Consider the following 25,839-nt stretch of genomic DNA (forward strand, 5'->3'; position numbering starts at 1 on the left):
GTTTTTAAGTCTTTTTGTGGATTATGCAAAATTAATTTTTTAAAATCCTGTTTAATCAAACAGGAACACCCTCTTTTCCACTTCAGGCCAAATATGAAAGCAATGTACCAGCTCTTTGGTCAGCAGGGCAGTTATGTACAGCTGCAAATCTCCCCCTGTCATTCGGCTTGAGGTGGCCACTCATTTTGAGCTGGAGCTTCATTTAAGTGTGTAAATTGGAGCTCATAGATAGAGACCCTCAACATCATCTCTACAACCTTGAGGTATCAATAAGTTACTGCACAAGTTGGTACTAGACTTAGAGGCCAGCAACATTTACAGACATTACAGCAAGCCACTCTAAACTGGGGGAAAAAAATTTTAGGGGTATTAATACTTATCCTGGTGCCTCAAATCTTTTTATCTGCAGCCAGTCAGTGTGCGCATATTTTTTTTTCTTAGTGCCTCCAATTGATTGTGGGAGAACATTAATTTCCAACCCTTGAATGGCAAGATGCCTAGGAGTATTGACTCAGATTGCTGTGCATATTGATTGAACTGAGACCTGTCTATTTAAAATGGCTCCAGCCTCAGTGAGGAAATTGGGTGACCTGCACGCTCCAGCCATTGAAAGTTGAAAGCAACCCATGATGTCTTAAGCTCGTGGAATTGTTATGGAGGGGAAAGTTCCTGCTGACCTGACCTGCCAACAAGAGATCAGTAGAAACCTGGACAAATGGAGTAAAAAGGTTACTTCAGCTGTATCTTCTATTTGTACTAGGCCCTGCCTGGGGCAAGCCTTCATTGGGCTGTCCTAATGTGCAAATAATGGAAAAAAAAAATGGCTTGTCTGACATCTCTCCCCTGCTCTTCCAGATAGTCACCCAACTGACCAACCATCTTGATCTGGCGCCATTTCTTACTCTTTTTATGGCTTGTGTCTACTGTTGCTAATAGTGAGGCTCTACTGTCTCCAGCCAGCAGTAAAACAACATTTTAATTGTAAACAAAGGAAATAAATTTGATATGCAAAAGCGTATGGAGTTTGGATCATATTCTCCTTGTTCTAAATTTCCTTTTTACATCACTGTTCATTTTATTATGCCTGTCTCACTTGCTAATTATCAACAAAGCTACCCCTTAATTAACATCTTGCTGCAATACCTTGTGAAAGATATTGTGGCTTGTCCAGGTCAAAAACTGACGTGGGTGGGGATGACCTATTTTGTTCATCATTTCATGGATCATTTTGCAATTGACAGGTCAATAGAAGGGAATAGATCACAGAAAGATGCCCTGCTTTGAGGCCAAGGCCATTGAGCGGCTGTTGCAGGAAGTTAAAGAAAGCACTGTTACCCCACCATGGGGGAAAATCTTAATGGATGCAGGACAAGGTGAGAGGTGGCTAAGACCATCAATAGCAGCAGCAGTATGCAAAGAAAATGTTTGTTAATTACCTTACCAGAAGGGAGAAAGCCACTGTGAATCTTGTAAAATTGATTACTTGCTTTCTCTACAAAGTGTACATATAAATATCTTACCAGAAAGCTCTTGAAATTCCAGCTTCTGACTGAAGATGAGGTAGTTGCTGGCAATGAAGTGCAGTAACCAGGTAGACAATCTAGTAGAATTGTGGAACTGAAAATAAAGTATTCCAGATTAAAATGCATAGATCACCAATGGTCTCCATTACATTCCTGAGATGGCAACAGTGAAGGAGTTAGAATGCGAAATTTGGTAGGGATCAGTCTGGATTGACCTGCAGTTATTCTGTGCCCTGTTGATGCCTCCTTGGGGGACACGAGAGGTAGTAGTTAAGGGAGCATGAAGAGAAGCCATTTCAAGTGATACTCTGGCTACAATTAGATTGCTAGGAATGAAACCAGGTGAGAGCAGTCCCATCCAGCTGGACGACAGTGGAGATGCATTAGAGGAAGATGATGTGGTCTACCATGTCAAAGCTACAGACAGGTTGAGAAAGATGAGCAGGAAAAATTTACCTTTGTCATAGTCACGTAAGATATCATTTGTGACTTTGATAAGAGCAGATTCACACCGCGGCAAAGGCCTAAATCTCATTGGAGAGATTCAAACTTGGATTTCTGGCACACATTGGAAGGTGACAACACATTGAGAAGGAGAGGGAGGTTGAAGATGGGGCGATAGTTCGCAAAAATGATGGGGGTCAAGAGCAGGTTTTGTGCAGACAAGTGATGCCAGCAAAATTAGAGAGGGATGGCATGAGAGAACCGTTAACAATGTCAGCTAACACGGGAACCAGGAGGGGGAGTTGGAAGTTATTCACATGCATAATAGTCAGCTGTTTAGTGGGAATAACTTCCAACTCCCCCTCCAGTGTCAATAGTGTCAAAGGGGCAGCAGGTGGGTCTCATGGAGAAGATGAGCTTGGAGAGGGCAGATGAGAGATAGGAGAGAAATTAGAGAAAGACGGAAGTTCAGGGCTTGGATAGGGGGAACTTTAGAGGAAATCTGGCCTAGTGGGCTAATGGAAGAGGAATGTGATTGGAATGTCTTGATTTTAGTGTCAAAGTCCATGAGCTCCATAAGGGGGAAGGGAACAGGGAGAGGTTTAAGAAGATGGTTTTCAGTAAAGAGATGAAACTGTCATTATCTTTGCATTATGTATTCCAGGATGATCATGGAATAGTGAGCAGTTGCAGCAGACAAGAGCAGGACCTGAGGCTTTATGTGATCCAGCTAGATCTAGTGGTGAATGGCTAAACCAGTTGTCATATCCTTTCAAGTCTGCATCCTTTGGTCTCAAGGGAACAGAGATGAAGACTATAATGGGAGAATGGATGAGAGAGAAATAGTTTTATTGAGTCTAGGATATTACAGGTGGAGGCAAGGGTGTGATTTGGTAAATCAGTAGCTGCAGCAACGTTGTGGCAAACAGAGGGTCAAAGGCCAGATAGTTGAGATTTTGAAAGTGCAGTTCTAAATAAATTGGGGTGTAGATGTAGAAAGAAGTAAACTTGAGGCATGGAAGGAGGTTGTGGATGGAGAATGACGCAAGAAAGTGATCAGAGATGGCCATTATGGGTAATTACTGATTGTTTATTTAACCTGCATGTAAAATTATCAAAAGTCTCAGACGTAAAAAATACACACACAAGTGCAAATAAAATTCATAGATGTACTTGCATTCACTTTTTAAAACTCAATTTAGCAAATCATGCATTCCTGTACTGCTACGCAATTTAATAATGACTTAATCTTCTCCCTGCTTTCATTCCATAACTTTTATGAGGTTATATGGTCTTTAAATGTATTTATGAAATTAAAATGTAAGCCCTACTTCAGGCCATGACTGGTTATGACGAACTGCTTTGCCTTTCATTGAGCATTAGCATTAAAATAGTTTAAAACACAATCTCTTTCTCTACTTGCATCATCCTATTATTCCTATTTTTCATGCTCTTTACATGCATAATTGGCTGAAAGCCCAGCCAACCATTACTTTTGTTGAAACAGCTGTGTGTGTGAGAAATGTTTGCTTTACTGACAGCTCTGGCTCTCTGGTCAATTTCACAATGTTTATTTACACAAGGGCCAGAATTTTTGGGTCAGTGAGTGGGATGTGTAAAATGATGCATGTGGACATCCGGCGTGCGTCCCAACATCACCGCACGTCATTCAGACCTTCAGTTTGCCGGCATGCAGCAGAATTGGCTACGCGCCCGCTGAACTGTCAGAGGCCTATTAAGGCCATTTAAAAACTAATTAACATAATTAACTGAGCTGCCCATCCAACCTTAAGGTTGGCGGGCAAGCAAAGAGCCCAGGCAGCCTTTGCATTTATCATGAAACCTCATCCACGGGTGGGATGAGGTTTCATGAAGGTTTTTAAAGTTTAATAAAAATTTGTAATAAAATTCGTAGACATGTCACTGTCACATGAAGGGACATGTCTTAAAATTTTTTTTTACTTAAAATTTAAAAAAATCACCCTAATCTCTCCGAGACAGCTCTGTGCCTCGGAGATTTCTGCGCTGTTTCACGCGCATGCGCGAAAGAGCTCAGGCCCCAACTCAGCCTACTTCCCCCGCCCGCACAGGGAGCACTCAGCGCTTCCAGGTACGCATCATGCTGAGCGGGCCTTAATTGGCCCGCCCACATAAAATGGCGGTGTGCTGCCAATTGCTGTGCGCCCACCCGAGCACGCTCCTGCCCAACCTCCCCCAATGCAGAGAAAATTCTCCCCAAGGGCTTGTGGTTTCTGTTATTGATACTTTAAAGGAACTGGATGATTGCAACTGCCTCCAATATCTTGCCCTGGTTAGCTGGCCTGACTCCAGCTCACCCCACCCCCAGCCAATGAATGTTCCGCCTTTGTAGGTGCTTTATCCCAAGGTGGGCGGGCCGAGTTGAGCCAGGAATTTTCCCGATTCCCATTACCCGCCTTGAGGATCAAAATCCAAGCCAAAGTACTGGAAATAGTCAGCAGGTCTGGCAGTATCTGGGAGAGAGAAACAGAGTTAACATTTCGGGTTAAATATGGCTCTTCTCTGTTTCTCTCGCCACGGATATTGCCAGACCTGCTGATGATACATAAAATGCCTGTTTTACCAGGCTCCGCCAATGACATGTAGTCTCGCTGGTATGGGGTGTGTGTGGTGAAGTTGGATGTAGGACCAAAGTAGTTTGTGGAGGTATGTAATAAAGTAAAATGCTTAATCTTAGTCTGACTGATGCTTAATTATCAATAATCTTGGGATTTAATCTGCTCAGGTAGGCTTCCTAAAAGGAAATTCTTGTTGCACTGTTGCAAAAATGTTCACATTTTCATGCACAGTTTCTATTTTACTGCCTGGTTCACAATCTTAGGATTCGATGGATTTTTTTTCTTACCAATATTCGTCATTCTAGGTTGCTACTTTTATGTATATTGTACCATGTAAGTGGTCAGAATGGGTGATTTAAGTGAGAAACATGTGTTCATATGGGTCAAGCAAATGTGGGTGCGTTGAACTGGAGGTATTTTGGATACATCCATCAATACTCTGGGACTCCTCCATTGGTATCAAGAGTGTCAGGCCAATAGGGAATCTTTCCTACTCAGCCAAAGAGACTCAATGAAGTAAGTTATCACTCACAGACTGCATTTCAGCCCATGACGGCCAATAATTATTTTTATGATCAACAGCAAAGCAGGCTATTCATAGGGCATACTAACACTAGCCTAGAGAAGTTTCTGCCTAAAGAAGTGCAAAGTTGATGATGTGGTCATTCCAACTGCTATGTTGTGCCAGAACTAAATTCAGATTCAGATCTCTATCATGCATCCAGTGAGCTGCGAATGTTGAATAAGCATCCGGTTGCAGCTGGCCAGCTCCAGGGAACACAATATTGGGCAGCTTGGAGATGACTCAGCCAGCAGGTAAATTAGGGAGGGGAATCAATCTCAAAGGGTGAATGTTTTTCTTGTAGAGCCTGGAGGAATAATCCTTTTTCCTCTGGCCCTGTGAAGATAATTTTGCACTCAGTGTTTACCTAACACACATTTCTTTCTTCTATGGAGGAATGCAAGTTTATTACACTATTTGTAAGAGGCACAGATGGAATTTTTGACTTCACTGGAAGCACAGATCTCCCATTATTGGATTGGTAAAACACCCTACTTAAATTTGAAGTCAATATTTGACTTCATTTTCCCAGAATACGAAGCCTGCAATCTTTCCATTACATGATCTAGCTATTTTTTAAAAATCCATGCTCTGTCAATCGACATCTGATGAAGGGTCTCACCTGAAACATTAATGCATGTTTCTCTGTTGGAGGCTAAATGATGACTCGTGTATCTCCTATCTTTATTTGATATTTCCACTATTTGAGGCTTCAAGTTGTATTGTTGGTAACAAACTACAGATATATAATGTTCTAATGCAAACTACATTAAATAATAATTTGTTTATTATGCAGCAGGAATGTTTTGGATGGACCCATCATTACCCTGGGATCTGCAGTTACAGACTCCTTCACTTGTACCTAGGGTGCCAGCTGTGTGCTCTTCTGCTTTGCTGTCAGGCTTTCCACCAATTTTTAAGGGATAATCTTAAGAGTTTGTGTCCTTGCATCGGCCAGGACCACATACAGAGAATTCTGGTCTGTTCCTCTACTATTTTCCACCTTCTGTGGGAAGCAAGTGTTAAAATTCTCCATATGAATGCTGAAGCCAAAGTCCTGCAATACAACTATAAATCTTTAAAATGACCCCTTAAGTCTTTCTCAGTGTCTGCCATTACCATGGTCTTCAGCCAAATATTTCAAATGTTTTTGCTACTGCGATACCCGTAAAATAGATAAAACTTTGCCTACATTATGTGGATTTCATTTTAAAAATTACAGTATATTCCAGAGCTGTAACTTATCATAAATAATGATCATAAATCACAAACAAAATCAAGATGTTCCAGATATCTGGAATTCTGAAATAAAAACAAAATTCTGGAAACATTCAGCAAGTTTGGCAGCATCAATGGAGAGAGCAATAGTGTTAACATTTCAGAAATATTACTAGCACCTTCTATCCAAAAAAAATGGGAGCAATGATTCTGATCTGGTGTTGGTAATGGTTCTGGTGTTGCCATTAACAGTTCCTCAAGACCCATCTTTGATTTCTTGTCCCAATACCACCTTTTTTCTTTGCCCCATCATTCCTTTTGTCATTTAATTAGTTCTGTTTTCCATCCTATCACAGGCCTCCACTTTTGTTCTTTCCATCCTCCTTTCCCTTTCACTGCTTCTGTGCCTGCTTAAAACCTCTTAGATCTCTAGCCAGTTCTAATGAAAGGCCATTGACCTGAAATATTGGCCTGAATTTTCCCAAATTTGAAAATAATTGGGAGACGGGATCATTTCCAGCACCTGACTCTGTTCACTGCCGCAGCATGTCTGCCAGCTTACTTTTACAAGAGCTGGCCACTTAGCTGCCTGATTAGGGATGGCAATGAGTTCTGGAGGTGGGAGAGGAATACAGAATAAGCCACTGCAAGGGGAGCCAGCAGCCCTCATTGTGTCACCAGTGAGAGTGCCGCAGTAGGAGGAGCAGGGGAGTAACGGAGGCATGATCAATATCAGGAGAGCAGCCTTCACTCCATCAGTCCCATGATGAGTAGAGACATCAGACTACAGGAAATCTAAACTTAATGGCAAAGCCATAGCAGGGGAAACAGCAGCATTGCCAATTCTGTCATTAATCATTAAAACTCCATCAGTTCTCATGCAGCTCCGACCTCCCGTTGTGAATGTTACAGACACAATAGGCGACTTGTGAGACAAGATATTGCTCATGGAACAAAAGGGACTGTAGCAACTTGGATACAAAATTGGCTGAAAAATAGGAAGCAGAGCATAATGGTCAATGAATATTTTTCGGGCTGGAGGATGGTTTGTAGTGGAGTTCCCCGGGGCTCGGTATTGGGACCCTTGCTGTTCCTGATATATATTAATGACCTAGATCTTGTGTGCAGGGGACAATTTCAAAGTTTGCGGATGATATGAAGCTTGGGAGTGTTGTGAACTGCGAGGGGGATGGTTTGGAACTTCAAAAGGACATAGACAAGTTGTGGAGTGGGCAGATAGGTGGAGATGAAGTTCAATGTGGTGAAGTGTGAGATGATGCATTTTGGTAGAAAGAACAGACATTATAAAATAAGGGGTGAAATTTTGAAGGGGGTGCAAGAGCAGAAAGACTTAGGTGTATATGTGCATAGATCATTGAAGGTTGCAGGACAGGTGGAGAGAGCAGTTAACAAAGCATATAGTATCCTGGGCTTTATTAATAGGGGCATAGAGTACAAGAGCAAGGAGGTTATGCTGAATTTATATAAAATACTCGTTAGACCTCAACTGGAATATTATGTACAGTTCTGGGCACCATATTGTAGGAAGTTTGTGAACACATTGGAGAGAGTGCAGAAGAGGTTTACAAGAATGGTCCCAGGGATGAGAAACTTCAGCTATGAGGATAGATTGGAAAGGTTGGGACTGTTTTCCTTGGAGAGCAGAAGGCTGAGAGGAGATTTGATAGAGATGTTCAAAATCATGAGGGGGCTGGACAGAGTAGATAGGGAGAAGCTGTTCCCACTCATAAAAGAATCAAGAATGCGAGGGCACAGATTTAAAGTGATTTGCAAAAGAAGCAAATGTGACGTGAGAAAAAACTTTTTCACACAAGTGGTTCGGGTCTGGAATGCACTGCCTGGAAATGTGTTGAGTCTGGTTCAATCGAGGCATTCAAGAGGGCGTTAGATGATTATTTGAATTGAAACAATGTGCAAGGGTATGGGGAAAAGCCAGAGCAATGACACTAGGTCATAATGCACATTTGGAGAGCTGGTGCAGACATGATGGGCCGAATGGCCTCCTTCGGTGCCATTAAAATTCTGGCATTCTGTTGGGTGGGGGGGCCTCTGCGATGTTGGCAAAATTGAGTGGTGTGAAAGTTGCTGAGAATTAGTCAATCAACAACCTCAATCGACACTCTACCGTGGACCCACAGGTTGCTGACATCAGACCCAACCAGCCCAGGGAAAAGCAGCCTGAGGCAGGAACCCATCTGCAAACTTACCCTGATACTTTTTTTCAGATTTTGCTTGCCCCACCACCAATATCCCCACCCGTTTCCAGTGGTGCAGTGCCAAATTTTGAGGTGCTGGAGCTCTAAGAAAATGTGTTGGCCATATCATTCCTGAATCTATGATTAAATGATTAATACATAGGAAAACAATGCGAGTCCCCAAAAGTCAGTGGGGAGAATTTTCTCCCTGCCGGGGGAGTTGGGCGGTTGGCTGGGCGCCGCCATTTTATGTAGGCGGGCCAATTAAGGCCCACCCGGCGTGTCGCGCGTCTGGAAGCGCTGAGCTGCCTCAGTGAGATTATTTTAAATTCTGAAAATCTTAAAAAAAGAAAAAAAAAAATTAAGACATGTCCCCTCATGTGAAAGTGTCACATGAGCTGGGCCACATCTATGAATGTTATTAAAAAATTTGAAAAAACTTTAAACACCTTCATGAAACCTCATCCCGCCCGTGGATGAGGTTCCATGATAAATGCGAAGGCCGCCTGGGCTCTTCGCCTGCCCTTCAACCTTAAGGCTGGGTAGGCATCTCAGTTTATTGTTTTCATCGATATTTACATAGCCTTAAAAGGCCTTTGACAGTTCGGTTGCCAAACTGAAAATCTGAATGACGCGCAGTGACGTTGGAACGCAAACCTGACGCCACTGCGCGTCATTTTACTCGTTGGCGAGCAGGCCCCGCTCCCGCTTGCTGACCCGAAAATTCTGGCCAGTAAAACTATGCTTTTTAAGTGAAAAATATCAGTGCTGGTAGACATTTTATTTTGAACCATGTGGCAATTTGAATCATTAATCTTCAGTACAGCTGGAATTTCATTATGCAACAGTTTAATTATTTTAAAAACATGAATTACAGAAAACATTACTTACTTCTGACTGAGGATTGGTATATAGAGGGGCTTTTCTTGATTTCTATTAATAACATAGGCCTGGGTGTACAGGGCACAGTTTCAAAATTTAAAAGATGATGCAAGACTTGGAAGTATTATGAACTGTGAGGAGGATAGTGATTGACTTCAAGGGGATATAGACAGACTGGTGGAATGGACAAACACGTGGGAAATTAAATTTAATTTTGGTCAGAAGAACGAGGAGAGATGACATAATAAAAAGGGTACAATTCTAAAGGAAATGTAGAAGTTGAGGGACCTGGGTGTATATGTGCATAAATCATTGAAAGTGACAGGGCAGATTGATAAAGCAGTTAATAATTTATACTGAATCCTTGGTTTTATAAATAGGGGCACAGAGTACACAAGCAAGTAAGCTATGAACCTTCATAAAACAGTGGTTCAGCCTCAACAGGAAGGATGTGAAGATTTTAGAAAGGGTGAAGAAAAGATTTACAAGAATGGTGGCGAGGATGAGAAATTTCTGTTATGTGGATAGATTGGTGAAGTTGGGGCTCTTCTTCTTGGAGAAGGTTGAGAGATTTGTTACACGTGTTCAAAATCATGAGGACTCTGGATAGAATAAATGGGGAGATACTGTTCCCATCGACAGAAGGTCAAGGACCCTTAGTTGATTAACATAAGGACCAGAGGCGGCATGAGGGAAAATGCAAAACGTGGTTTGGATCTGGAATGCACTGCCCTGAAAGTACAGTGGAGACAGATTCAATTGCGGTTTTCAAAAGGGAACTGGATAATTATCTGAAGAGAAAAGATTTTACAGGGCTACATGAGAAAGGTGGACGAGTGGGACTAACTGAGTTGCTGTTGCAGAGAACTGACACAGAGGCAAGGTGCTTAATGGCCTCCTCCTGTGCTGTAACCATTCTGATTCTAGTACAGATACATTTAAGGAACTTGACAAACACCCGAGGAAGAAAAAAGTTGATGGTTACCCTGATAGTGTGAGCAAGAAGAATGGGAGGAGGCTTGTGTGGAACATAAACACCAACATACATGAGGTGGGCCAAATGGCCTGTTTCTGTGTTGTAAATTCCACGTAAAGCTGCCAGCAGGGAATACAAAGACTATACCATGTTTCACATCCTCAGGCCATCACAGCCAAAGAATTCATGTTCAGTAGGCAAACGCAGCAGGGTGTTTGGAGATATTAATGCTGCTTTAGATCCCGGGAACCTCGAGCTGCAAAGACCCTGAAATGCCTGTTTAGGAGAAAGCTGTGTGCAGGGAGTTGTAAGGCTTGTTTTTCTTTACAGTCAGGGAGCTTACAGGAGGGTTAATGCTGTTGCTGCTGCCGCACAATGACTCCGAGACTCTTTGTAGCAGCAGTGTGAGACCCGGGACCCTGGGCTCGGCCATCCTTCTGCCATCTCTTAGCCTCCCCTGGCCCAGATTCACAGCCACAACGCGAGCTCTGGACACCTCAACTCTTACTGTCCGACTTGAACTCAAACTCCAGGAATTCATGGCCAAAATTTCCCTTGTGCCCCACATAATAATGCAGGTAGAATCCATTCAACCTGGTCCACGCGCCGGCCGCCTCTGTGCCACAAGTCACTACAGCCCTACATAGTTGAGAGAGGATTTTCCTCCAGCTCAGGTTGTTGCCATCAATGAGCCAAATCCCCCTGCATGTTACTCCTGGAAACAAGGAGCTTCAATATTGGAGGCAGTGGGGATTAAAATCAACACCAGACTGAGAATCCAGTCAGACAATTAATGGAGTGGATTCCATTGAGATCAGTGGAAAGAAAAATTAAGTGGGGCATATAATGGATGGCCAATCAGCAAAGGAGAGTTGACCATCCAGCGTTGAATTTTCAAACCTTTAAATGGAAGGTGCCAGAGCAACGCTCCAGTGCACTCTGGCAGCACCACACACCTGCTCTTTCCTCCAACATCTCCCTCCATCCCAACCCACTCCAACCTCTGCCTCCATCACTCTCCCAACCTCCCCAACACTCTCACAACCCTCACCCCAATACCCCACTCCCTTCCCCCCAAACCTCCCTCCTCCCTCCCCACCCCACCCCCTAACCCCCTCTCTCCACCCACCCCCCCAACAACCCCCAACCTCCCCTGTAGCAGCAAGTGAAACTGGCATGACAGACCAGCTTCAATAAAATCAGAACTCTCAGCCCAAAAGTTCCAATTATTTTAAAGCCGGTCTGTCAGGCACTAAGCTCTGGCTGCTCAGTGCAGATGATGAGAACTCTGTAAAACACCATGCCCGGGTCCCAGTGTTTGGAACCGTCTGCAGCCTCCTCTCCCTAGGCCTGGTTGGAGGTCCTGGAGTGGTGCTCCGGTGCCCTCCGGCAGCACTACACCCCCGCCCCCATCGGTACGTTAACTCTGTTTCTTTGTCCACAACTGCTGATTGACTTGCTGAGTATTTCTAACATTTTCTGCTTTCATATCATTAATCACTAGACCTTTTCTCTTTATGTTTCTAAATCTCTTAACACGGTACATTCATATAACATGCTTCTATATATGTCAGATAATTATTATTTGTGTAAAACTGAAGTTTGGCTCTCAGGGTTTTTTGTTCACTTACAGGATATGGGCATCACTGACTGGGCCAGCATTTATTTGCCCATCTCTAATTGCCCTTGAGAAGGTAGTGGTGAGCTGCCTTCTTGAACCACCTCAGTCCCTGTGGTGTAGGTACACCTACAGTGCTGTTAGGGAGGGAATTCCAGGATTTTGACCCAATGACAGTGAAGAAATGGCGATATATTTCCAAGTCAGGATGGTGAGTGGCTTGGAAGGGAACTTCCAGCTGGTGGTGTTGCCAATCATCAGCGAACATCCCCACTTCTGACCATATGATGGAAGGAAGATCATTGATGAAATAGCTGAAGATGGTTGGGACACTAGGACACTATCCTGAGGAACTCCTGCAGTGATGTCTGGAGCTGAGCACCTTCCTTTGTGCTAGGTATGAGTCTAACCAAGGAGAGTTTCCCCCCTGAATTCCATTGACTCCAGTTTGCTAGGGCTCCTTGATGCTATACTCGGTCAAATGCTGCCTTGATGTCAAGGGCAGTCACTCTCACCTCACTTCTAGGGTTCAGCTCTTTTGTCCATGTTTGAACCAAGGCTGTAAAAAGGTGAGGAGCTGAGTAGCCCTGGCAGAACCCACACTGTGCGTCAGTGAGCAGGTTATTGCTAAGCAAGTGCCACTAGATAGCACAGTTGATGACCCCTTCCATTACTTTACTGATGATCAAGAGTAGACTGATGGGGCAGTAATTGCCCAGATTGGATTTGTCCTGCTTTTTGTGTAGAGGACATACCTGGGCAATTTTCCACATAGCCGAGTAGATACCAGTGTTGTAGTTGTATTGGAGCAGTTTGGCTAGGGGCACGGAAAAAATTGTAGCTCTGTAACTCTTCCATGTTTTGTAGTTTGTATAATGTGCAGTTGTGCGGAGACATCCACCAAAGCTGCACCTTAAATAATTTTGTTTTGTGCTTTTGGTGGGCTGTAGGCAAGTACTTTGGTTCTAAACTGTACACTGTTCGTTCCTGGGGTCTCCTTGACAATGACTAATCATGAGGTTCCCTGAGGAATGTGCACCACAAATAGGATTTTTTTTTTTGAGTTCCCCCACTTTAGTTCTATCCCAGGTGGTCTGTCCCTGTGCAGTCCTTTGGCTGGATCCAGATTCGAATGGATGGAATCTTATTAAATTATTGGAAGAATTTGAATTAAAAAGTAGAAACAAAGTGTACAGAGGACTGTGAGAGACAGACTTAGACTAATACAAAATTAGCTGGGATGTTGGTAAATGCAGCAAGGTCGAAATTACGTTTGGTGTGCATGTGTATAAATGCACAAAATATAGTTAATAAGGTTGGTGAACTCTAGGTGTAAACAGCTAAGTGGGAATATGGTGTTGTGGTGATAACTGGACCTGGAGCAGAATTTTATGGTTCCCCGCCAGTGGGTTTGCAGGCGGGGGAGGCCCATAAAATTACCCAGGTGGCCCTCCAGACGGCTGCAATTTTGAGGCTAGCAGAAGTTCAGGGACGGGGGAAGCCCATCAGGTCATCCTGCTTGGCTCTTGGGCATGGCAGCTGGGGGGGTGGGGGTGGGGGTGGGGCAGGGGAGGGAGGGGGTTGGGCGGGGGGGGGGGTGCGCCTCCCTCAAGGGCCCACCTCTCTCCAGGGCCTGCCTCCTGCGGCTGCTCCCTTTTCGGTGCAGAGTTGCCATGATCGCCATCCAATAAATCTTGCCCCTGGTTTTAAAAAGTGGGAGGGTTGCATGCTAAATATGTTCGGGTTCAGCTGGATTATTTACTCAGGGAACCTTCTGATGTTTTTGAGAGAAGGCTGGGGAATGGCATTAAGTAAGTTGCCCATTCAGAAAGCCGCTGCAGACACATTGAGCCAAATGGCCTCCTTCTGCACTGTAACAAGTTTGGGATTCTATGGGTACAAGGTATTCAGGAAAGATAAGGAAGGAAAGAAAGAAAGAAGGAGCAGTCACAGCTTTGATTCAGGAAAATATTACTGTGCTAGAAAGAGGAAGCCTCCATTAGAAGTCAAAGACAGAATCGATTTGGTTAGAGTTGAGAAACAATAAAGGAGCTATTACGCCATTTGGTGTATTGTTTAAGCCATCAAATAGTGTGAAGAAGATGGAGGAGCAAATTTGCAAGGAAATTACTGAGAGGTGCACGAACTATTGGATGGTAATAAATGGGAGACTTCAATTACCCCAATATTGAATGGGACAGTGATTATGTAAAAGGCAGTGAAGGAGAGGAATTTGCAAAGTGTGTTCAGGAGAAATTTCTTGATTAGTATTTCCTGTCCAATAAGGAAGGAAGTATTGCTGGATTTAGTCCAAGGAAATGAAGTGGGTTAAGTGCAAAATGTCACAGCAGAGAGCATTTCGGAAATAATGGTGTTGTAACATTTAGATTAGTAATGGAGAAGGAGCAATCTAGGATAAAGATACTTAACTGGAAGAGGGTTAATTTAAAAGGCTGGAGGAAGGATGTTGATTGGGTAACTTTGAGTTAAAGACTGGAAAGCTGAAATACGAATTTTGAGCATGGTGTGAAACTGGTGCAGATGCAATATCACCCATTTTGCATCCCCATCCAATTTCTATCCACAATTTCAAATTATCTCATAAATTCTGTCAGCACAAAGTTACCAATTTTCTGTGAAATTTAATTTAAACAGCATAAATTAACGGATAAAAATTTTCAGTACAAAATGACTTTTGAAATATCAAAAACGCACTGTATTTCAGGTGTGGGTCTTAAGAGACCATCACCAGCCTTATTACAAATAGTCACTTGTTAGATTCATTTCAGAACCCATTTTTCTAACTACTTTGCTTATTATTCAACTGAAGTAGAAAGTAGCAATTTGGGCATATGCTGTTAGGTTCCTATGAATCACTTCAATATTTCATTTTCAAATGGGCTATAATGCACTGTAAGTGACAGAGACACATTGCAGTTACCTAAATATAGGCTTACCTTGGCCTTGTTATACAAGTTGACAATGCTGAGGTTGGTTGATACAAGTTCTCTACTAGGCATGCTCTGTAACTGCGTGACAATGTATGATTCACATATCTGCTGTAGTCTATGTATTTGATACATTTCTGCACATACTAAAAGAGCCATGGCTTGAAGAATGCTGGCTGGAAAAAAGAAAATTAGATAAATAAATTACATTTTCTTAGATTTCCTTCAGTCTCTTGACACTTTTGTCATAGTTCTTATCTTGATCATGTTAGTGTTCAGTTATTAAGTACAAATGAGTCACAGGTGCAAAACAGTGATATTACTACTTGTCTCTCTCAACTTCCAAATTTAGAAGTCATTAGAGAATTCCAAAATTAGGAGGAGAGTTCATTTGTGTATTAACTGTAATCAAATCACAAACCTGTTTGTTCAGGTTTACAATTACATGACATTGCTCACTGTAGTAATTATGGTTTTATTTAGTGTGTAATGTACATTTAAGAATAATAATTGTTAGGAAAGATCACATGATCTGTAGTAACCAATAGTAGAGTAGCGCGGGCTACCTCAGCAGTCAGTGTAGAGATAGAGTTGGAGTTGAAAGCACACATGTAGTTGTTGCTGTGTACATTGTAAAAAAAACTTAAAGTTTCTGCCAAGAAGTGTCTGCTAATCAACTCTATCATTAACAGCACAACTCAGGCACCATACAACAAACTGGCGATGAGGATAAAACAGGATTGAACAGAAGAAATCAAATTAGAAAGAAATCAGCACTGTAGCTCATCCAGTGATTGTCAGTAGCAAGCTCTATTAGAATTGAAGAAGTTATCCCTTCTCAAAATGCCACAATTTGGGGGGATTGATCCTTTTGAACCAGCCACAGACAATTGGTCTCAATACATAGAATGCCTCACGTTCTTTTTTCAAGCGAACAGGATTATGGAACAAGAAGCGAGCAATCCACTTGAGTACTTGTGGGACAAAATCTATAGTCTGATTTGAAGTTTGATGACACCCAGTGCTCCAGATTCAAAAAATTTTGATGAATTGGTGGACCTCGTGAAGGGTCACTTTCAACCAAAGCCCTCAGTCACTATGCAGAGGTTCAGGTTTAAGTCGTGAAATTGAGCCCCCGGTGAGCCAATTACATGCTACGTGGCAAATTTGAAGCCGTTTACGGAACATTGTGAGTTCGGTACGACTCTGAACGACATGCTCAGAGATCAGTTAGTGTGTGGTGTGAAAGAAGATGCTATTCAGAAAAGATTATTGTTCAAAGTGAATCTGGATTTCAAGATGATGCTAGAGATAGCACTGGGCATGGAAAGCACAGTAAGTGATTCAAAAGCAGTACAGGGTATGCAAAATGGTGCCATCCTCCATATCGGATAGGAAACCTCAGCCAAAAGTGGCAAGAAAAAGCGAGACTCTGCCGAGAAGTGGGAAACAGCCGTCACTAGCCGAAGAATAAAGAAAAATAACTTAGCAGTGAAATCGAAGAATAATTTTAATACAGGTGGAAACAATCATTCTTTTAACAATTGGCTGTTTAAAAAAATCAAATGCTACATTGTGACATCAAATGTCACAGAAATAAACATATGGGGAAGAATTTTCCCCCAGTCGGGGGGAGGATATTCAGGAGCGAGTGTGCCTCTGATCAGCGTACCCGATTGGGGGCACGCAGCCATTTTACGTGGGCGGGCCAATTAAGGCCCACCCAGCGTGATGTCCACCAGGAAGCGATATGCGCTCTCTGTGCGGGTGGGGAGGGGAATTCCCTCAGCCGAGAATGCGCTCTTTTGCTAACTGCTGCCTCAGGGAGATCGGTGCCAAATTTAAAAATGGTGCAGGTGAAAAAATAAAATTTCCCTGGCATGTCCCCTCATGTGACACTGCCACGAGTTGGGACATGTCCATCACTTTTAATCAAACCTTTATTAAATTTTTAAAATCCCTCATTAAACCTCATCCCGCCCATGGATGAGGTTTCATGCTTTTTCTGAAGCCTGGGCTCCTGGCCTTAAGGTTGGACGGGCAGGTCCATTAATTATTTCAATTAGTTTTTAAATGGCCTCAATTGGCCGTTGACAGGTCAGCAGGCGCACAGCTGATTCAGCTGTGCCCCCACCGACCTGAAAATTGAAATGATGCGGGGTGATGTTGGAAGTTCCGCCCGACATCATCGCGCATCATTTTATGCATCGGCAAGCGGGCCCCGCCCTCCACTCGCTGACCTAAAGATCCTGGCCATGGTGAGGCAGTGCAAGGAAAGATTCAAACAGGCTTGTAAACAAAAGAAGCCCAATGAAATCTACAATGTAGAAGAGCCTGAAACAACAAATTCAGACATTTACTCATTGTTTAATCTGAAAGTTGGGAACACAGAACCAATATTTGTCAGAGTGAAAGTAAATGGCAAACCTATTAGAATGGAAGTGGACATGGGAGCTTCCATTATAATAACTGGGGAACCTTCAGATATTTGAAGAGTGGTGACGATCAATTAAGTTTAGAAGAAATAGCCACCAAGCTAAAAACATATATGGGTGAAAACATTCAGGTAAAAGGCATAAGTAGAATAACTGTCCATTATGGAAGCCAATCGGCAAGCTACCGTTAGTATTGAGAGGCAGAGGGCCAAGCCTTCTCAAGCGAAATTGGCTAAGGGAAATCAGCCTTAATTGACCACTGGGATTCCAAAAGGGAGCTGGAAGTGTTCCTGTTTTGAAAAAGGAGCGTGTAAGGACTCAACAATTTGAAGAAATGCAGGCTGTCTTAAGCCAAAACCTGGAAGAACAGCTGAAGGAACTCAAATGATTGCTTGATGAGACAAGTTGAGCAACCTGCGAAAGGAAAAAGAAAACCTGTTGAAAGACCTTCATATGCTACAAGGTTCCTTCAGGTCAAAGCTTGTACCTCTGGAAAAGTATGAAGGGAAACAGAAAGAATTCAGCACTTCTCTGAATAAACTGAAGACTGAATTGGCAGAGAAGACACAACAATGTTCAATTTTCCAGGAGGCAGCAAACAAATACAAAAAAGAGATGAAAGCTGAAGAATCAGCTAAATGAAGCCAAAGAGGCTTTGGGAGAATTTCCCAAGAAACAGATAGATAATGAAATTTTGGGAGACACAGCCACTGAGCTCAGACAAGTTGAGCTTGCATCTGAGAGAAGCCTGGCCAATGGTGAAGTCAAAAAGAAGGCTGAGGTTAAAGTCTGCACTAGAAAGAAGAGTGTATGTTTCAAGTGAGGGAGGTAATCTTTTTGGATCACCGGGTAGATTCACAGGGCCTGCCCCAGATTGAGGAGAAAATGAGAGCCATAAGAGAGGCACCTGCACCAAATAACGCCTCAGAGCTCAAATCATTCCTAGGAATGATCAACTATTATGGGCGGTTCTTACCCAATTCATCTAGAGTGCTGGCCCCCCTGCATTCTCTACTCAAAAAGAACCAATGTTGGTCTTGGGAGATGCCCCAAAAAGATGCTTTCATAAAGGTGAAACAATCGTTGCACCCATCCAAACTATTAGTGCATTATAACCAGATGAAAGAGTTGGTGCTGACATGTGTCGCATCTCCCTACGGAGTGGGAAAAGTGATCTCTCCTCGGATGGATGAAGGCACGGAACGGCCAATAGGTTACGTATCAAGAACGCTCACCACGGCGGAAAAGGGATACTGACAGATAGAAAAAGAAGGCCTGTCCATCATCTTTGGTGTCAAGAAATTTCACCAGTATGTACACAACCATCATTTTACAATTGTTTCAGACCACAAACCATTGCTAGGATTGTTTAGTGCGGATAAGGCTATACCACCCATAGCCTCAGCAAGAATACAGCAATGGGCTTTAATTCTGGCAGCATATGAATACACTTTCACACATAGGCCTGGCAATCAAATCGCAAACATCGATGCCTTTAGTCATTTGCCTTTACAAAAAAAATAATGAGCATGTCCCAGTTCCACAGAATTTGCTTTGCTGTTAAATTTCTTAGAATCCTCACCATTATGTGCTTGACAGATCAGAGACTGGACAAGTCGGGACCCAATTCTATCTCAAGTACTAGACCAAGTGCTACATGGTTGGCTACAACAGCCCATGTCTGACGAAATGAAACCGTACTTCAACAGAAGGCATGAAATAACCAGGCAGGATGGCACCTTATTGTGGGGAACATGAGTGATAGTTCCTCCAAAGGGAAGGGAGTCACTTTTAATTGAACTACACAGTGCCCATCCTGGAATTTCCCGAATGAAGACCATAGCTCACAGCTATCTATGATGGCCAGGGATGGATGGCAAAATAAAAACTTTAGTAACACACTGTGTGCAACGTCAGCAACTGAAAAAGTTGCCAGTGACAGCTCTGTTACACCCTTGGGAGTGGCCAGGTAGACCCTGGGTGCGTTTACACATTGACTACTTTGGACTTTTCCTGGGAACAATGTTTCTGCTCATTGTCGACACCATTCAAAATCATTGGGCGTATATGAGGTGAAGTCACCAACATCGGCTGCTACAATTGAGAAACTATGTCAGAATTTTGCCATTCACGGACTACCAGAAGTAGTAATTTCCGATAACGGCACGGCATTTATGAATGCTGAGTTTCAACGGTTTATCAGTCTCAAAGATATCACTTATGTGAAAACTGCACCGTACCACCCATCTTCAAACGGACTGGCTGAAAAGGCAGGCATGATAAAGCTAACTATTGATTCCTTGGCAACCGTTTTCGTTACAAAAGTACCCTTCACACAACAACAGGTGTTACACCTGCGGAGTTATTGTTGAAATGCTGTCTCAGGATGAGATTGAGCTTAATAATGCTGAATTTAGAGGGGAAGGTGGAAAGGAGTCAGGGAAGCCAGAAAACTGTGCACAACTGCCATAGTCATGAAAAAAAATTTACCATGGGAGAGCAGGTAAATGTGAAGAACTACGGGGAAGGACCAAAGAGGTTACTGGGTGAAATAACTGCGGTGACTGGACCTCAATCTTACCATGTGGAGGTGGAAGGCCGGATCACCCGTAAACATATGGATCATTTAAGGAAGGGAGAGACAAATCACCAAGATTTGGTTCCATCAGTGATCATGACCTGGTCTGCGTTTCCTGTTGAAGATACTCAACCCAGGGCTGACATGTCTGTTATTCCAGTAAGAGTTGAGGATACAGAACTGCAAGTGCCCACTGAAGCACCTGATGTTCAGGCAACTCCAGAAAAGGAGGTTCCTGACAAAGTATCTGAAGTTGTGGAGCTGCATTATTCCACACATACCAGGAAGCCACCTGAAAGACTGAATTTGTAAACTCCTTACCCAATGTGAATATTATGTTGCCTTGAAAAATATGTACTTGTAAATATATACATATAGCCGAGTTAAAGGGGGAGCAATGTAGTACTTATGGTTTTATTTAGTGTAATGTACCTTTAAGAATAATATGTTAGGCAAGGTCACATGATCTGTAATAACCAAAGGAGAGTAGCGCAGGCTACCTCGGCAGTTAGTGTAGAGATAGAGTTGGAGTTGAAAGCACACGTGTGGCTGCTGCTGAGTATATTGTAAATAAACTTATAAGTTCCCATCCAAGAAGTGCCTGCAGATCAACTCTATCATTAATAGTACAACTCAGCCACCCTACAACACTCACGAAATAAATATTTGCTTATGTGCAAAATGAAAGTCATTCCATAAAGGTACATTGATTTAAAGCAAATTAATATAATTATGTATATTTTCAATAACATTTTTGATATAAAGATCCCATTTTAAGCACTGAAAAAGAATCAAGAACGAGAGGGCACAAACTTAAAGTGATTTGCAAAAGAAGCAAATGTGACATGAGAAAAAACTTTTTCACACAATGAGCGGTTCAGGTCTGGAATGCACTGGCTGGAAGTGTGGTGGAAGCAGGCTCAATTGGGGCATTCAAGAGGGCATTAGATGATTATTTGAATAGGAACAATGTGCAGAGATGTATGGAAAAGGAAGGCAATGGCACTAGGTCATAATGCTCATTTGGAGTGCTGGTGCAGACACGATGGGCCGAATGGCCTCCTGTGGTGTTAAAATTCTGTGATTCTGTGAAAATGCACAGGCCTACAATCCCAATAATTATGTTGGGATCACCCAAGCTGGGAATCGCCATCACTAATACTGGGAGATTTTTTTTGAGGTCAGGGAGAAGATCCTCATTTATGTATCAGTGGTAGGTACCTGCACCCTCACAAGCATGTGCAAGGTGTCTGCCTTGCTCAGACAGCACATACAGCAGTGAAGCCAGCTTCAGGATCCCAGCCGAGGTACACATGTGGCCTTTGATGGCCTTGTACAGCATGTCCCATCAGATACACTGTCACTATTGCTATACTGGATCTTTCCTTAAACTTCCAATGAGATATCATTCGCTATACTTGAAGAAGGAAGCCAAAGGCAGGCTCCTTGGATGTTGAGGGAGCTAGAGAATATGATGAATTAAAAAAGAGGGTGTACGATTCAGGTCAGGTGAATTCTTCAAGTGAGAACCAGGCCAAATGTAATAGGTTGAAAGGGGAAGTAAAGAGGAAAATACAACTTGCAAAGAGAGACTATGAGGATAGAATGACAGTTAACATAAAATGAAATCCTAAAATCTCATACCAGTGTGTAAATAGTAAGCGGGTAGTAAGATGTGGGATGGGGCCTATTCCAAACAAAGAGGGTGATGTATATTTGGAGGTGCAGGGCAAAGCCAGAAGACTTAATAGCCAGAATTTTACATTCCTCGGGCGGGCTTGGCGAGAGTGGTCGGGAACCCGACCGCCGCCCACTATTGGCACCACACCATCATTTTACACAGGTGAGCCAAGTAAGGCCCGCCCAGTGTAAGACGCGACAGCGGCAATAGTGAGAAGGGGCGGGAGCTCAATGTCCGCTGCGTCCAATAATGACCGGGCGGCCGATTCAAAAGCGGCCGCAGCAGCCATACGAAGGCTGCCATTGACTTGGAGGATCCTTGGTATGGAGAACCTCAGTGCTGAACACGGCAGGCAGGAGGGCAGGTCAGTGGGGCAGGTCAGTGGGGCAGTCAGCCCCGCATTTTTCTGATGAGTATCTTGCTGCCCTCCTGGAGGAGAGGCCCCCCAAAAATTCCCGGGAGGAGGTGGCATCCAGGATGAGCTCCCGTGATGCGGTGAGGTGCACATGGGTGCAGTGCTGTAAGTGCTTCAATGATCTCCTGCAATCGGGAAGTGAGTACCGTGTTGACGTGATCCGCTTAGCACAGCAGTTAGGAGCGCCCCCCGCCACCTCCCCCCTCCCCCTCAGGCCTCCGAGTTCTTACAGTGTTAGTGGCAAATGTCAATGAGGTAGTATCTGGGCAAGATAGTGAGCCCTGGCTGCTTGGAATGAGTGTCTCATGGCTCCAGGGTCACGAATTGGCTAAGCCCTGCGAGATATTCCTCAGATGGGGTTGGCCAGGCTGCAATGGCAATGCAGGTACAGGGTGGACTAATCAATGCTCCACTGTGCTTTCAGGAGAAGACAACCCATAACAATGCTGAAAGGTTGCAGACTGACGGAGGACCACCCCACCTTCTAATCCTGAGTAGATACAAGGAGGAGGCCCTGGAGCTAGAGAGGTGCCATGCACCTAGGTCAACTGGTCATGGTGAGTTTGGGGTGCCACAGGGAGGTAACAGTGCAGTGCACTGAGGTCAGAATGTTTGTAAAGCAACCATTCCACTGTGATCTCTGTATTAATGTGAGCCTCGGACACGGAATCTCCATTGATAATGGAAAGACGAGGGCATCCTGATCCAGGTGCCAGGCATGCACAGTAACAGTGTAATGACTTCAACTAATGATATGTCCTTGTTCTTCCTTTCAGGCTCACCAGCAGCCCATCAGGGTCCGGAGCCTGAAGGCCTGCTGCTCACCCCAGAGGACACAGACCATAGAAGCGCACCAGCCTCACACTCCTTCAGCCAGGCACCAGCACAGATACCAGCACCTTGGTGGACATTAGATCAACGGCTAGTATCTCAGTGCACAGTGGTGAGGGCACTTCAGGCGCGCTTGAGGTGAAGGCAGAGGCAGAGAGTGCCCAGGGCACCAGCAGTCAGAGGACTCCTGGGGACCAGGAACATGCTCAGTTGATGGCTGATGATGTGCCTCTGGAGTCGTCCCTGAGGCAGCAGATGCTGGAAGTCCAGCAGGGTGTGCAGGAGGATCTGGCGGAGTTACATGAGGGAATGCACGCCATGGTCTCCGTTGTGGAAGAGTCCATGCGGAGCATGAGCAATGCAATGACCCTCATGACCGAGCATAATGCCTCCTCCATGGAGGAGGTGGTGACTCTCATGGAGAGGCTCCTCCAGGAGCTGAATCAGGGGTTCCTGGGGATGCGATCGGACCTGCAAGCCCTCACACCGGCAATGACCTCAGATGGTCATTGTCAGTGTGGGAGATGGATTGGGCACCCAGTATCCCAGCCAGCTGCCCATCCGTCAATCGTGATCAGGGAGGTTCTAAGTGACCTGACAGTGACACACGAGCTGCTTTTTGTCTCTGCGGGCTCCTCTTAGGGTGCTCCGATGATGGCAGCAGCTCCTCTGCCCCTCTGCCAGTGACCATGGCATCCAATGAGGCTGCGGTGATTGGGGAGATGCCAGCCGTGGCACTGGCAGCTCCCTCCCAGCTGGAGCCAGCACAGGCTCCACAGACCAGAGGATGCCTGCCAAGATCATCAAGGCCAACAGGACAGCAGAGTGAGCAGGCTGTCTCCCATGCCGATACCAGTGAGGGGGGAACACCTAGACTTGGCACCCGCAGACAAAAACATAAAGCATCTTAAGCACAACACAGGCTTATCACTGGTGATATTTTTTCCCTCACTTTTACGTTAATTATTTTTAGGTGTGTACACCTATCAATTTAATTTGGATTATGTATGCCAGGCACCACATCATTAAATGTGTTTCTGTTCAACAAGCCTCTGGGTGTCTCATTAGTTCTGCAGGCACAGGGTAACCCATGATGTTATGAGTGACTTGTTTCTCATTGAACCTTATTTAAGTGGCACATCGTGCTTGTTGTTCACCAAGCAAATGTTCCTGTCAGGTATTGAGTGTGGAGCCTTCACCCCTGGCATGTGGTGGTGGTTCTTATTTGGCAGACTAGCTGAAGTGGCGTTGGATCAAAGCCTCCCGGGTGTCCCTGCCTCCCTGGAGGTTGCCCAGGTCAGCGTCTATCCCCTCAGCTTTCCCCGACCATGCTCATCCTCGGACTCACTACTGGACCCATCGTCAGCTGCCAGAGCAGTTGCGTCAACATCTTCCTCCACTGCATCGCCCCTTTCCAGTGCCAGATTGTGGAGAGCGCAACATGCAACCACTATCAGTGACACACAATCTGAGGAGTATTGCAGTGTGCCCCCTGAACGGTCCAGGCATCGGAAGCGCATCTTGAGAAGACCAATGGTTCTTTCTACCACAGCCCTTGTGAAGATGTGGCTCCTATTGTATCGCTGCTCAGCCTATGTTCTTGGATAGCAGAGAGGCATTGTGACCCACCTTGAGGGATAGCCCTTGCAACCCAGCAGCCATCCATCCAGCTGGGCTGGAGCATTGAAGAGCCTCAGCACCTGGGAGTCTCAGGATGTAAGCGTCATGGGAGCTGCCTGGGTACCTTGCACAGAGTTGTAGAATCAGCATCCTGTGTTCACACACTATCTGCACATTCATGGAGTGGAAGCCCTTCCTGTTGACAAAGGCACCCGGCTTACCCGCTGGCACCTTGATGGGCCACAGGTGTGCAGTCAATTGCACCCTGGATGTGGGGGAAATCAGCAATCACGGCAAAGCCTCTGGTTCGCTCTGCCTAGCTGGCCTTGTCCGTGCAGTAGCGAATGAAACTCAATGCACGCCTGAACAGAGCGTCTGTAACCAGCTTTGACACAACTGTGGACTGTTAATTGGGAGAATCCACATAGATCACCCACCGACCCCTGGAAAGCGCCAGAGGCATAGAAGTTGAGGGCCACTGTGACCTTCAGCCACTGGCATGGGGTGCCCACCCACACTGTTGCAGCTGATCTCAGGGCAGATCATCTGACAGATGGAGGTCACTGTCTTGCTTGAGAGATGGACCCTCCTTTGGCATTGCACCTCAGATATATTGAGGTAGCTGCTTCGCCGCCTGTAAACCCTGGCAGCAGGATAGTGGTGTCTTCTGCGGCCCCTTCCGCCTTGGATTTCCTGTTGGCCATGCCCCTTGTGCCTGCGCCTGCCCTCCCACAGGTGGCTCCGCTGGAGGCCAAATGTGGGCTCCTGGCCTCCTCCCTCTTCTGGCCCTCTCTTCCTCAGAGGAGGAGGTGCCTCCAGCGGAGACCACAATCCCCATTCCCAGGGTAAGGGAAGGCTGTCTGATACCTGGAAGGACCTAAGTGGTATGACTCCTTTGGAGTCCTGAACTGAACCCTCTCATTTCTGTCAAAGCAGCTCTGAAGCGAAATGAAGATGTCCTGTTCACATAAGCAAGCAGCAACAACTTATAAGCTAAAGTACAAACAACTCGCATTCGCGAACCCACTCACCCCTCTTATCCCGCCGTGGATGAGGTTTTTGAAAATGTGGCCTACCCGCCTGCCCATTGCACCCTGAAAATCACACGGGCTACGTAAACTCATGGACAATTGGTGCCTCAAGGACCTTAACTGGCCCATTAATTAATGGTGGGCGCGCCTCTGTCCTCATTGTGCGCCCACCTAGCGAAATATCACGACAGTGCGCAGTGACATCGGGACGCACGACCGATATCATCGCGCATCATTTTACGTTCCGGCGTGTCGGGCGCGCGC

The 25,839-nt window shown here is 44.7% G+C and overlaps 1 protein-coding gene across 1 annotated transcript in view; it reads right to left on the bottom strand.

The window, feature by feature from the left end:
* rhobtb3 (Rho related BTB domain containing 3) overlaps window positions 1-25,839 on the bottom strand; it is a 136,799-nt gene that overhangs the window by 465 nt on the left and 110,495 nt on the right. Inside the window, exons 10-11 of the mRNA XM_041185421.1 lie at window positions 14,994-15,160; window positions 1,521-1,617 (exon numbers count right to left, since the gene is read on the bottom strand). Of these exons, the coding sequence (XP_041041355.1) occupies window positions 1,521-1,617; window positions 14,994-15,160 (264 nt within the window). The remainder of the gene's footprint in view (window positions 1-1,520; window positions 1,618-14,993; window positions 15,161-25,839) is intronic.

The sequence above is a fragment of the Carcharodon carcharias genome, chromosome 4 (assembly GCF_017639515.1).
Source record: "Carcharodon carcharias isolate sCarCar2 chromosome 4, sCarCar2.pri, whole genome shotgun sequence".
In the NCBI taxonomy this organism is placed as follows: domain Eukaryota; kingdom Metazoa; phylum Chordata; class Chondrichthyes; order Lamniformes; family Lamnidae; genus Carcharodon; species Carcharodon carcharias.